Genomic DNA, 15,475 nt, shown 5'->3' on the forward strand with positions numbered 1-15,475 from the left:
AGAAGAAGAAGAAGAAGAAGAAGAAGAAGAAGAAGAAGAAGAAGAAGAAGAAGAAGAAGAGGAGGAGGAGGAGGAGGAGGAGGAAGGGAGGAGGAGGAGGAGGAAGAGGAGGAGAAGAGAAGAGGAGGAGGAGGAGGAGGAGGAGCTATGTCTCAATTATCTTTAGAATACTGGCGATCAAAAGAAAGAAATACCAAACTTTGGAATAAGAAAAGGAAAAGAAATCAGAAGTGACATGTTTAACAAATTAGACTGTTAACTCACTGAAAAGAAATAGTTAACAAAGAAACAGCATTTCTTTCCCGATATGCTCTTAATTGCATTGATGCAGCCCATTCGCCTGTAGATAAATGGAGATTTAGTACATATTATCTTTTGGAGCTGCACTTTAAGATGTCACTGTCAGTGTATTACACAGCTATTACTCACAGAAAGATATCCAAGGTATAGACAGAAATAATGGTGACAAAGCATGTAAAGTGAATTGATTTGAAATTCTGTCACCCACCTGTTATGCTTATCTAAACTTAATTATGTATTGTCTTACATAGGTAAAAGAGAAATAGAGTGCTTCAGTACCACTTCATCCATTAATATATTAATAGCAAACAGTATCTGTAGTGTTTTTTGAATATAGGATCTTCAATTTTAAAAGCACTGAGTTTATGTACTTTATAGGAAAAAAGATTGTCTAAGCAGAGCAATTTCTTTGTGAATGCTGATTAATTGCCTTTTGTTTACTTAATATTACTGCTTTTCTAGGAATACCACATCATAGCACTAGTGGCCTTTTCTTCCAAGGACAATGCTTCCTTCAGCAAATCCATTACAAAAGACTCAAAATCCTGTGGGTGAGGTTATGTAACTCAAAGAAAGGAAACTGCATCTCCTTCAAATATTTAATATTTAATGTAAGATTAGAAACAATTAAAACCGATTATTCAACACAGGTGTCTTCATTTTCCATTAAATGTCCTATTTCTCACTTTCTTAAAAAAAATCAGAAATGTAAGGTATGGCTGCAAACCAATTGCTATATCTTGAATTGTCTATTTTTCCCTTTATTATTATTACTTTCTAAAGAGGCTATCAAAGGGTCTTAGTGTTGTGTAATGTAAGTCATTTATAAATTAAATCTGTTAATAATGTATGGTGAACCACTGAATTATGTCTGTCGACCTCCTTTTTACCCCTAAATGTGAGCTGCACTTGATAGACACAATTGTGAAATAGTGGCAACATCTTCTAAACATGTATGGTGCACAAGCAGGATCTGAGGCTTTAGTGTTTGACACTAGAATCATAAAGCCCAAATCTTTTTATAAAGAATACAGGTTTATGCACAAATAAAAATATAATGCTATAACCAAATAGAAAGCAAAGATGGTTTAGGGGAATAAGCATACAACAAAAGTGATGGAAGATGCTGAGAGTGTGTATGGATTTAAGGAGTACTGACATCACATTTTCTTCCAGGGGCCTGTTTGTTACAAATATGACTTCATTCAACTCTCATTAACATCTCTATAGTAGGCCAAGAGTGCTTCTCAAGAGTACAGTGCTTGCTCAGTATGTCCAAAGCCCTGGGTTTGATTCCAAGTATTGTGAAAACAAAGCATCTTTTGTAATGGTAGATTCTATAACTACCATTGGTTTGTCTCCTCTAAAACTCGGGTTGAAATTTGAATGCCTTGTGCTGGCTATTAGAAGGTGAGGCCTATAAAAGATGATTTGATCTGTAAGAAGGATTAATATTCCTTGCAGTGTATTCTTGGTCTCCAAAGATTGGATTCGTTCTAAAAGACTAGCTTATCATCAAATGAGGCTGCCTTGTGAACTTGGCTTTTTCACACATGCCCACTTGCACGGCTGTTCTCCATCTTACACCACAGCGGGCAGCACTCATTAGGTGCCAGTGCCAATGCCATTCTCTTCAGCCTCCCAGCCTCCAGAACCGTTATCTAAATGAATCCCTTTCCTTTGTAAATTAGCCAATCTCAGATATTCTTATAGCAACACAAAACAGACGAAGAAAATCACCACCACTCCATTTTATCAAGGGAAGAAAACCACAGAAAATAAACTATTGTTTCTAATGCATTTATAATGTACCAAGTGATTTTTTTTTGTTTCTTTGTATGTTCCTCCCCCATGGTCTAACCCCTGTTTTCACTGTATTTGATGTCGGTGCCCTGCATCTTGTATATACACTCTCTACTTTGGGGAGGGGAGGGAAAAAAAAAACAATATGCTTAAATAGGGATACAGGTTGACCCATTGCAACAATGAGATGTACAAGGCACTATATTGAAAATGAACTTTACAACTTTCGCTGGGGGTGGGGTGTATGTAGTTGTGGAGGTGGGAGGGAAGGGATGGTAGGGGGAAAACAAAGGAGGAGGCAACAATGCTTGATAGGACGTGTACTCATTACCTTGCTCATGTAACTGTAATACTTCCATACAGTATTTTTACAATTAAAAGAAAGTACAAAAAAAAAAGAAAGTAACCTTCCCAGGGTCACATGACCAAGTGAGAGCCAGGCTTTGGACATCTATTCTGTCCCTTCAGCTCCTCGCTATGTACCTTATTCCATAGAGAGAATATCAAAGAAGATTAAGCTGGGAAGAATTCATAAAGAACATGTTCATCTGAAGCATGGACAAATGACAAAATTCTCTGTAGAAACAACAACAAGAAGACGTACACACAATAACAACAACAACAAACAGAAAAAATGGAGAAAATGCAACCCAAGACATACCAGTGACCCAGGAAGATTATGCCAAATGCTAACAGCATGTCTGCAGTGAGTAAACATTCTTACTACCAGCTCCTGGGAAAACTAGCTGGGCACAGCCTCAGCCATAATGAGACTAGCTACTCATCATGCAAGGCCATTACAATACTCTGCAAAGTTCCTACAGTATACAGTAAGCGTGTGCTGCCTTGAACTGAATTTGTATTGAGGCAGGAAGTGACGGGAATGTAGATAGGCTTGTAACATCCAGAGCCTGCTTAGTGAAAGAAAAAAGTGTGCTTTGTTATGTTCATGAGCATTATTTTCCCATGATGCTTGTCAGAAAACTGTTTTCTTAAAATTTAAAAATAATTAAGGATGCTTTCTACTACAGAAAGCCTGGCCACCTCCATCAGTCACAATTTCAATGTCTGTAATAAGGACCAAGAGAGTTGTGAAAACTGGAAGAATGCAGATGTTCCAAGGTATCTCAGTTCCCAAGGTACCTCAGTGTCTGCTGAAGCCATTCCTAAGTCCAGCTTCCAAAGCCCTTCAGCTAGGCTCATACACATTGCTAATATTGTCACTGCCTCTTTCATTCTTTCCTCCCAAACTTCTGCCCATGCTCAGCTCCATTCCATTGCTTGAGCCATGCAAGGGTCTTTGTCCCATCTATTCTTTCTCTTCTAGGCCTTTGACCTGATGTCTCCTTCTTTGTAAGTTCCATCTCAGCACATTTAACCATGAGTAGATTGTCTTTAATTCAAATGTAAAACAAAACATTTTTTAACCTCACCTGCTTTCCTACTATTTTCCTACACAGTAAACTTCTTCAGAATCTCATCTGCATTCCCATCACTACCTCTTCTCTGGGTGTTTCCTCAAAATTCCATTGCAATCAGTCTCTCATCACCTTGTTTTAGTGAACTTCTCACCATATTCACTAGAGGCCTGCCTCCTGCTAGGTCACGCAGTCCTGGCCTTGCATAGTTGGCCACTTTGCAGCACTTGCCCTCTCCACTGTCCCTAACCATGGGCTCTCCTAATTTCCTCCTCCTTCTCCATCTTGGGTCCTCTTATTGGTTCCCTTCTGACCCTTCTCAAAAAATGGTTCTATCTAGGTTCTATCTTCCAACTCTTCCCTTCTCATGGAAGGCATTCTTTATCTATGCCCATGTTTTCAACAGTTACTTAGATAGTCCTGATTCCAAAGCCAACACCTTTAACCAAAATCTCTGGACTGATCTCTTTGTTAAATTGTCCCATGAGTATTGCTAGTGGCACTTTTTTTTTTTTTTGGTGGGGGGAGATCCTGGGTTTGAATTCAGGGTCTGGGCATTGTCCCTGAGCCTTTTGTGCTCAAGTTAACACTCTACCACTTGAGCCACAGCACCAATTCTGGCTTTTTCTAAGTAGTTTATTAAAGGAGATAAGAGTCTCTGGAACTTTCCTGCCCAGGCTGGCTTTGAACTGCAATCCTGGGATCTCAGCCTCCTGAGTATCTAGGACTACAAGTGTGAGCCACCAGCACCTGCCTAAAGCAATCTTACTAGGATTTAAAATCCAACACTATTTTATTTGAAATACCATTGTCAATTTTCAACAGACTCCAACTTCATATACCTCAGACATCACCTAATAACCCAATTACTAGTAATAAATTTTTAAACCCAATTACAATACTCAAGCTATTACACTTTACAGTGGAAATGCATTTATTAGAAAATGTCAAAAAGTAACATTTCATTCTAATTCTCACTACACCTGCAAAGGTACTTTGTCTGTGTCTGCAATGTTCCCAGAGGCTTGTACTTTCTGAATTGCAATTGTCTAACTCAAACATCAGTCCTTTTATTAGATATAGGAGAAGGCATTTAGTGTAGAGGAAAGAGAATGACAATTGGTCCAAGTCTTGGCCATTACTAAGTAACCTTGGGGTGACTTATTTAATACCTCTTGATTATGCAGCTGAAAAACAAACCTAGCAATACCTACCTGTGATGGATTAAATATGATATGGCATGTGCTATATTTACCACATGTGCCACATATGCAGTATTCATAAGACATTATCAACAGTATTCTCATTACCCCCTGTAGAGTGCAGAAAAGTGCATCCTGTGTTAACCCTACTGAGGAGATAATGCAAGGGATATAAAACTATCCAACCACACAAACCTTTATATCATCAAAGCACCCTGAGAGGAGTGAATTTTGATGAGCTAAACAAATAGTAAAAAGAAGTAAAACAGATAATAGAATTTTACCAAAAGCATTTCCCCTCGAAAGGAGCAATTTCCCCTCTCTTCAACTACATGAAGATAAGGAGGGCTGCCCACTCTGAAAACAAGAAGCTTTGTAAAACTATACACTCATGCTGTTCCCACAAGTACTTCCTTGTTTATGTAAGCTTTGTAAGTTACTCCAAGACCATCACAAACCGATTCAACTCACTTGTTGCTCAAGAGAGTTACACAAAGAACTACTCTTGTGCACACTCTCCACGAACCACATATAGGTACTTCTGGTGCTAATTAAAGGTGACTTGAATTTTGGGATGGCTCTCCTGCTCCTCCAGGGCTACAGGCAGCCCAATACTCACCAAGTTATTTTAAAGGATAGTCCAGGCAATTGGATTTTGACACACTCATGACCTGAAACACTGAGTACTGTTCCTTTCTAATGCTATGACAAGTTAAAGTATTATTTTCCTTGACTGAGGTAGAATTTGTACCAAAACAGCGTGGGTTAAGGAAAGGTCAACTAGGAACAGGAAAAGGCATCAGTGGGTGTGAACCAGAAAAGGCCCAACAATTCAGATAGGAAATTTTACCTATGTTGATGTGGCAATACACTTTATTTCAGTACAGCACATGTTGATATAGGGGAAACTTTTTTAAAACAAGAGCTTGCATCTTGGACATAATCCAAAATGAATCATCATGAATGACGAAAGTTTCAAAGAATTCAGAGGAGAGATATGAAGTTGGCATCAGGCAAGGAAGTCTGCACCATGCCCCACCCTGGGCGTGTCTCTCGGGTCAGCCCAGTTCTCATCCTGCTGGTTTATCCAGTCACAAGTGTCTAACTACACAAGCTGCAATACCCAATGCCTTCATCATCTTAGCCACCCAAATCACTCATCAAATCTGCATGAATATGAATGCTAGAAATGAAAATATAGTTGTGCACACTGTCAAGATAACAGTTAACAATGGACAGGGTAGCTATGACCATGTCCTTGGAAAACTATAGAGCTCAGGTATTTCTATCCCATCCTAGCTATCATAACATCCTAGAAACATACTTGCCCTCACATTTCTGTTAGTGCTGCTGTAAACACAGTACTAGGCCAGCTGTCACATAAAACTATACAGCACATAGCACTTGGTAAGGATAAAAATGCATTATTGATTTACATATTTACTATTCTAAGCTACTTATTGTTTCTGTTTATTATAAGGCAGGGCTCTGTTATACCAGCAGCCAGCAGCCTCAAACATCTAGTGCTATGTCTTTTTTTTCTTGCTCTTTTGTTCTTTTTTGTTTTTCTGTGTCTCTTGACTGTATGAGGAGGCAGTGTTGAGTCGCTGACCTCAGCTGTCATAGTGTGAGTACATTTCAGGAGCTGATACACTAACAGAATGCCCTACTAATGCACTTCTCAGAATATGCCCTTTTCATTAAGCAAGATACAGCTGTTTTGTTTCCTAAACAATTATTACAAATGGTGGATGTTTTAGATAAATTCAAATGTAAATATAATGCCAAGTTGCTTATAAATATATCTGTTTAGGAAATCAACATTTTGTAGATATCAAGCAGATTTTAGGAGGAGTTTATTGTTGGGTATAGCCTAATACATTTCAAGATTGATTTCTGATGTGAGTAAAGACAATATATGCTTCTATTGGAGTTACAATTGGAACAAGAAAAGCAGAACACAAAGTAACACAACCTGAGATCAGGTAGAATCCTGATGATTAAGCATACTGGGGAGCATTATATGGTCCTGTAATACCTCCGTGTGCTGGTGAGAGGATGCCAAATTAAAATTGCAACTGTCATCCCATGACACTGGAGAAAGGGAAGATAATGTGTGTTTCTGCAGTAACATTTTTCCTGTAGTGAGATTTATTTTTTAAAAAATGAATAAATATTAGCAGCTGCAGTAAATCTCAGTCTGTTACCTCTCTTTGCACTTCACAGATTTATAGTTCTTGCCCTTTCCTGAGTATTTCTACAGAATGAATAGTACCTGTAAAATTCAAAACATTTCAAATGATATATCACAATTTCCACCAAAAGAGTAGAAAATTCTCTGACATTCCTTTAGAACTGCACAATTCCTAAGCTGCCAAGGATCATATCCTAGAGGAGCCAACATTCCTTTGATCCTGATCTCTAACAAACTCCTGGAGGACCACTGGGCACGGCGGCGCCTGCTCGTCACATGCTTCCTTCTTTGGCATGGCCATTGGCCCATATAATATCATCTGAACAATCACACATGGATTTTAGCAACCTGAAATGCCTCCCTTCTCTTCATCAAAGCAACTGACATATTTCACTAAAACGAAAGTATTACAGAAAAAATGATGTTTATATATTTTTTCACTGATGTATTCTCTGTACCTGAAACTATCTGGAACACACAAACATCCCAGAAGCAGCCAGGTATTATACCTCACACCTGTAATCCCAGCTATCCAGGAGAGAGATAGAAAGGATCATAGTTTAAGGCCAGTCCAGGTAAGAAGTGAGAGATAGGCTTAGTGGCCAATTGCTGAAGTCCTAGCTATGTTAGAAAGTGTAGGTAGGATGACTGCAGCTCAAGGCCAGCTAGGCAGAAAAATCAGATCCTGTCTGAACAAAAAAACAAATTACTCAAAAAATAAGTCTATTCATGTTTATATATATGTAGCATGTTACCATATATATAGCTATAATTATAGATATATATACACACATGCATGGATATACACATAAACACCATGAAATTACTATAAAAGTACTATGGAGAGAAACAAATCAGATAACAGGACACAGACTCCAAGCAGGTTTAGGAAAATCAAGGATTTATCTCACGGATTATGTGATGTTTGACTACAGACCCAGAGATGCTGAAGGAGCAAGCGTTCTAGGAAGGGTAGTCTGCAAGGCCCAACTCCCTAGGTGAGAAACTGTCACTATCAGCTTTGTATCTCAGCACATGAAACACTGCATGAATCTTTTCCATCTCCTTTATCATTCACTTTTCCATATTTATTTAAAGCCCACTACATACTTGGAAATTATATTCTATTAGAAGTCACACTAAACTGCTTGGGTTTTTTTCTTTTCTTTTCTTTTTATCGGTCATGGGGCTTGAACTCTGGGCCTGGGCCCTGTCCCTAAGCTCTTCAGCTCAAGCCAAGTGCTCTACCACTTGAGCTACAGCACCACTTCCGGTTTTCTGGTGGTTAAAGTCCGTAAGATAAGTCTCATGGACTTTCCTGCCTGGGCTGGCTTTGAACTGCAATCCTCAGATCTCAGCCTCCTGAGTAGCTAGGATTCGAGGCATGAGCCACCGGTACCCAGCTACACTAAACTTCTAAACACAAAAATTTCTCGATTTTCCGGGAGTTTTAAATTTGTCCCAACCACTCACAGCTTCAACAGGATTGCATTTGAACTTTGACAACTTTTTTCCAGTTCCCTTGGCCTCCCTGGCACCTCCATGTCATTTGACAACACAACATCTCCCAAGCCCCACACATGAAATATGAATTTATGGGGCTAGAAACATGTCTCCAGCAGTACAGTGATTGCCTAGCAAGTGCAAGGCTCTGAGTTTAACCTCCCACCTTTCCACCCTGTAAAGAAAATCTCGGGGCTGGGAAGGTGGCTCAGTGGTAGAGCGCTTGCCTTGCATGCTCAAGACCCTGGGTTCGATTCCTCAGCACCACATAAGCAAACAGAAAAAAGCCGGAAGTGGCGCTGTGGCTCAAGTGGTAGAGCGCTAGCCTTGAGCTGAAGAGCTGAGGGACAGCGCCCAGGCCCAGAGTTCAGGCCCCACGACCGGACCCAAAAAAAAAAAAAGAAAAGAAAATCTCAATGTAATACGTGTATCAACCTGAAAACAATTTATTGTACTTTGTCAGCTCAGTTTTATTCCTTCCACTTTCTCACAGCCTCATAAGCAAAGCTGAAGAGCAGTCCTCAGCCATTCTACCCAATCTCTGCCTCCTACAATGACTCAATATTCATTCGGTAACACAATCTGGGATCTAAACACTTCTGAAATCAAAGCCCAACAAAAAAGTGTGATTTTTTTTCCTATATAAAGTCCAAATTTAACTGGAAACAGGAAGCAAGTGGCTATTTCTGTAAAAAGCCTTTAAACTTATCCCAGATCAGTAAAGCAGTGGGTAGGGGAGGGATGGATGAATGTTGAAAGGGGTGACACTGATTAAGACATATTGTATTCATAAACTGCTTTGTCCAATGGCAAATAAAACTGTTCATTGTTCTGCACAAAACTAGTTTTCACACCAATGTCAAATTAAGTCTTTATTAAGACTTAGGTATATTTTGATGTAAAAAACACATGTAATTTGATGTGTCTTCAATAGTTGTTATTTTCTGTTTTTTAATTTATAAAAATATAGAAAGTTATAAGAGCTACCCCACCTAGGCACACTGGCAGATGTGCAAAGGATATGACAAAGGAGAGATTTGGTGCACAGAACCTAAAACTGGCAATCTGTAGAAATTTTAGAGAGCAACACTATCAAGGCATAGCTCCTCAGAAATACAGCATCTGTGGGACAGTGCCTAGGAAACCTGAGCAGAAACGAACACTTGGCCTGTGAAGATCAACAAACTAAAACCACTGGGCAGAAAAAGGGAAAGGAAATCCCACAGCTGGGCTTTCCCCTTGACAATTCAAATGAATTCTAACTATAAACTAAAATCTAGTAATTCACAGTTTTTGTTGGAGATTGTTGTTCTTCTGTTGGATAGAGATTAGCATGGCTCTAATTTCAAGACTCAGATTATGTAAGATTTCAAACATTTTTATCTCTTTACCTATAGCTAACGACATCTTTATCAATTTAACAAGGAGCTCTGGCCCTACTTACTGTTGTTCTTGTATAATTTCAAAGCAGGAGGGATTACAGGATATATATAGAGAGAGAGATAGATATAGATATTACAGGACATGAACAAGCAAAAATGATACTATTTCCAAGCTAGTGTTGATTCAAATTCACCAGCACCCTCCATGGGAACACTTCACTTTAGGATTTATTTTTGTTGCTATTGTTCTATTACAGGTTGAGTATCCCTAATCTAAAACTATGAAATCCAAAATGCTCTAAAATCCAAAATATTTTGAGTAACAGCATGACATCACAGTAGTAAATGCATGACATCACAGAAGTAAATGCCACACCATGAAACAGTTTCACACATATTATTTAAAATCTGTATGACCACCTTTTAACTATGTGTGTGTAAGATATGTAGGAAATATACATTAATCTCCTGTTTAAACCTGTGTTCCATCCTCATGAAATCTCATTGTTACATGTAAATATTCTAATACCCAAAATCTGAAACACTTCTGGTCTCAAGTATTTGGGATTAGGGATATTCAACGTATAATTGTGTCATCATTTTACTGATTTTGCTCCAATAATATTTCTTTACTCAAGTTTCACTTCTCAGCAACCTAGTGGCTATTTAGAATCACTCATCCTGTCTATTCATTTGTCCCCTGGCACATTTCTCATATCCCTCCTTTTTTTCCATCTTTGCTTTTCTTTGATGCCAATTCCACTTACAAAGCTAGAGACTAATCTCCAATATACTGTCAGATTGGAGATGAGCCCTCCCAACTCCAGAAAACACAAGTGCCCTTTTCCAAGCACTATGAGGAGCCCAGAATTCCTGCCCACATTCATGTTATTCTCATCCTGAAACAGCTTTCCCAGCCTTGTTGACTGGGTAAACTCCTGTTCAACTGCCAAGGTCCAACTTGAAAATCCATTCCTTGTTAGTTTTCTTTGAGCCTAGCAGAAATCCATTTTTCCATGATCCATATAGTGTCCCCTTTATATCCTATACATTAAGGACTTTTTCAGACATAATAGTCAGTGTGTGTGTGTGTGTGTGTGTGTGTGTGTGTGTGTGTGTGTGTGTGTTCGTGCGCGTGCGCGCATACACATGCACCCGCGCCTATCCTGATGCTTGAATTCAGACCTGGGAACTGTCCTTGAGCTGTTTTGCTCAAAGGCTAGTTCTTTACCACTTGAGCCACAGCTCCACTGCTGGATTTTGGGAGATAACAGACTCAGGGACTTGTCTTCCCAGGCTGGCTTCCAATCCTTAGATCTCAGCCTCCTAGGATCACAGGCATGAGCCACCAGCACTTGGTTTAGCATAATAGCCATTTTTAAGTAGGTTTGCCACATCATAAGTAATTATGCACTTCTTTTAGGTCTAGGTATTTCCCATTCATTGCCAACCTTCAGCAGCAAACACAACAAAAGTGTGCTTCAAACTTATTTATGGTGCCACTTAACCCTTCAGTTCTGTCACATTTCTATCTTACCTCTACTTTGCCCTACCAGACTTTGAAGCCATTAAAACAAATGCTATTTTCTTATGCTTTGTATTTCTCATAGGCCTAGCTTCAAATGCAGACACATATATTTGCTAACAAATAACTACTCTGGCACCTTCCCTTCCTGATGCATTTGAAGTTCAGTGACATCTTTCTTTTTATTCTTCTCATTTGGAGGTGGGAAGGTAGGGCTCTGGAAGAGAAAGGGCTGAGAACGAAACGGCCCTATGGCTCTCACTGAGGAGGGAGATGACAGAACATTGCAAATGCTGTGGCCTATACTCCAGTAAGACCCACTGAGGTGGAGCTTTAGTGTATCAGGACTCTAGAGAGTGAGAAAAGAGCAAGAGCAGGAAGGAACTGGGTAAACAATTAAGTTAATTAGAAACAATGCCCACTGATAAAAATCTGTAACGTGTTTTCTATAGCAAGGTGAATAAGTGATACTTGTTTTTTAAAAATCATTGCAAAATATTTCCAGTGCTGTACAACCTAAATTCAGAAAGGGATTAGTGATTTTAGCCTTGGGCCAGAGTGTAAAGTAAATCAGTCATAAACTATGCTTTGGCTTACATGATAAATTGGAGGTGGGGGAAATCCACCCAATAAATGACGTAGAAAGGAAAAGCAGAAAAGCAAAACCACTGGGCAACTGAACATTCATGCTCACCCCAGCCCAACCCAAAGTCTTTTAAGAACAGGGAAAATTGTATGACTGTTTTAGGTATAGTACAGCAAGCAAGAAAAGGGGTATATGTGGCCCCTGTTGTCAGGAAAAAACAATATACAGACAAAAGAAATGAAATTTCCTTCACCTACTCCAGATGTGAATGATCTCTTGCTACTCTCTAGTTTCATGGAGTTTTGAAGAGTTAAGTAGGAGAATTTAAAGTGTGAGTCTAATTTACAGGAAATGTCTCTTCCCTGTTCCCGGTTTTTACAAAGAGGGGTTTTCCTTGAACAAAGCTAGCCCTTTTCTCCATTCCTTCCATTAATCCTCCCCCTTTATTTTTGTTTATTTTTTTAAACCTCTGTTGCAATCTAATCTACTCTTAAGATCAATGAATCCTCCATGAGATACTGGCTATTGCCTGTAACAAACACATCTGCTGGGGGGCGGGGGTGGGGGGGGGGGGGGGGCTTTCCTCTCATGCTGAGCTCTAGCTCCACAGCAGTTCTAGCCATAGTCAAGTGACATTTTTGTCTCTTTCCTAATTTGTCCAGAGAACTCAATGTACAGTTCACAAGGATAGTTCATGGGAAATACATTAACTCAGGAGCTAAAAGAAAATGAGTTCCGTGGAGTAAGCTCTTTCCTCCAGAGGGTAAAGCAGTTCCTGAAGCTAGCTAGCTTTGGAGAAGTTACTTGCCTTTGAGTCACCAAGTGAAGACAGTAGTAAGTAAAAACAAAACTCTACCTGTCATTTGTCGGGTCTTACAATAAATGTCTTCCTTTTGTAGTTATTGTTTCCATTTTAAAGCCTGTTTTTATATTTCTTTCAAAGCTTCTACAATAACAGAATAATTACTGTCTTGTTATACCATTTATATCCAATATACCTAATGTGTCAATAAAATTGCTTTTAGAAAGCACCTCAAGTGAATACCACATTTTGTTTAATAACAATGTTTTCTACCACCAGTTTCTAAGAGAAATTCAGTGCATGACATTCCCAACATCACATAATTAACTTTTACAACCCCTCTGTTTCATAAGGATAAGTATAATGTCATTCTCCTTATAGGCCAATGAAGGAAGTGAGGATAAACAACTATACAAAAGTCAGATGGAAAATACATAAACTGGAACCAGAATGTAGCTTTCTCTGCTTTGTAATTCACATCCTCAGAGCAGGATGCCTCCAAATGGAACAATGTCCCCAGAAGTCCATTTCCTATTGCAAGGATATAAAATCTACTCCATTGGCATCCCATAATGAACTTTGGTTATATGGAGCCCTATGAAGTTAAGAAAAAATGCATTCACTCACATCAAAGCATTAGGAAGAACACTATTAACTTAAAACATTCTTGTGCCTTTTTTTTCTTTCTCTACACTGCTGGGGAGAGAACCCATGGCCTTGTGATGCTCAGCAGGTATTCCTCCACTGAGCCAAACCACATTTCTGCCCCTAAACTGTTACACTTAACACCAAAAAGCAAAAGCAAAAAGTTTAATGGCTGTTACATTGACTAAGATCATCAAACAACTCCTAAGGTACTTTGATTCAACAAGAAGTCTTATACTGTTACACAATAATCCTTCTCAAAGCAATATTTATTTCATTTTCATTACCAAATAATCTTGAGAACATAAATTCTCCTGCATATTCATGCACAATAGCTATAATAAAAAAAGATGGCAGGAAAAATAAACTGGGAAATAACATATTGATTACACAGGAAAAGTCAATATATTTCATGACAGGAGGAGAAGTTTTAAAGAAAAGAAAATAAAGACTTCACACTTTCTCCATTTACACTTTCAGCATATCCTGTCTGTAGCAACAAAAAGAGTCTAGCCACTTTTCTTAGTATATTTTCACTAGATTTTTAATCATCATAAAACACTGACATAATACTTTGATGTTCTCCCATGGCTTCTCAATCATGGGAAATACAGAAAGGTTGACTCTGCTAAACTGAGTGAAGTTCTTGCCTTTTTATACACAGAAATATTGAAGTTAGAGGAAACTTTCCAAGAGGATGATCAAGACTACAGAGCTCAGATTGAAATTTAGATTTTCTGACTGCCGGTTAGGCTCCCAGCTGCTCCCATGTTTTCAGAAAGAGCATTAACTCTCCCCATTACAACTTTCCTACCCTGTCACTGGTTCTAACTGGTTCTAACTTCAGCCAACAACCTGTAACTGAGTTATATCTAGCAAAATGCATTTCACATTCTATTTGATTTATATTCTGTGTGACTAGCAATCATTTGCAATAGTCAGTTTCTAATAAATGTCTTCAAATGTTCCTATTATTTATTAGCTTCTAGTAGTCAGAATTTATATGGACTGGATAGACTGGTTAGACAACAGGATACCTTCCTAAAGACCCATCCATTTAAGACTAAAGGGAGGAGAAGACAGAGGAATGAAGGAGTGGTTTGGACTCTCCCACTGTACAAAACATTCTGAGCTGTCTGTTGGATTCATTATTGTCTCCTTAACATTTTGTCAGTAGCATAAATGGTAGGTTCTCAGAACAGCCTACTGGTTGGATCACGGATGGATGGATGGACAAACCAAAGAATGAATAGATGAATGTGAGATTAGAAATGGCAAGCTAGGAGTACTTGTAGGCATCAAGAGCAGAAGGTACCAGCAAACAAAGCCTGTGCCAGGGGGAGGAAGGAACATGGTGCTAAGCACACCAAACTGAATGGAATAGAAACCTAGACCCAATTTTTTTTCTTTTTTTCTTTTTTCTTTCTTTTTTTTTTTTTTTTGCTTATGTGGTGCTGAGGAATCGAACCCAGGGCCTCATGCATGCAAGGCAAGAGCTCTACCACTGAGCCACCTCCCCAGCCCCTAGACCCAATTTTTGAACATGGTAGCCAAAACTTTGCCTAATACAGCAAATCCTCCTCCAAGATTGTGTCAAGAAAATCCACTACAAAAAAGGACAAAAAAAATTATTACAATCTTACCAGTACCCAGTCATAATTAAACAATTTAAACAATGGAAAATGTCCAACTGAAAGGTTATATTAAACCCTCTAATAAATAAATCTCAATGTAGAAATATTCATAAAATGAAAACAGGAAAACATGTGTCCTTTAAATACCAACAATTCTACAACAAAGCAATTGAATAAAAGTGAAGCAGATAAAAATCTCAAACAATGAACACAAAGTAGCAATGACAAGAGTGATAAATAAAATTAAAGAAAAAATGGAATAAGCCCCTGACTAAAACCAAAGAATATACAAATAATCAACTAAATTCAAAGGGAAATCCATTTAAATAAGAAAGACAGAACAGGATGAAAGAGGAATTCAAAAAGAAAAAAAATCAAATCTAGTTAGGCACTGGTGTTTCACACATGTAATCTTAGCTACTCAGGAGGTTGAGATCTAAGGATTACATTTCAAAGACAGCTGAGGCAGAAAAATCTGTGA

The 15,475-nt window shown here is 38.6% G+C and overlaps 1 protein-coding gene across 1 annotated transcript in view; it reads right to left on the reverse strand.

Annotated features, from left to right (window-relative positions):
- Ca8 (carbonic anhydrase VIII) overlaps positions 1-15,475 on the reverse strand; it is an 88,777-nt gene that overhangs the window by 46,157 nt on the left and 27,145 nt on the right. Inside the window, exon 4 of the mRNA XM_013009268.1 lies at positions 4,736-4,834. Within this exon, the coding sequence (XP_012864722.1) occupies positions 4,736-4,834 (99 nt within the window). The remainder of the gene's footprint in view (positions 1-4,735; positions 4,835-15,475) is intronic.

Source organism: Dipodomys ordii, unplaced genomic scaffold (assembly GCF_000151885.1).
Source record: "Dipodomys ordii isolate 6190 unplaced genomic scaffold, Dord_2.0 Scaffold9, whole genome shotgun sequence".
Taxonomy (NCBI): Eukaryota; Metazoa; Chordata; class Mammalia; order Rodentia; family Heteromyidae; genus Dipodomys; species Dipodomys ordii.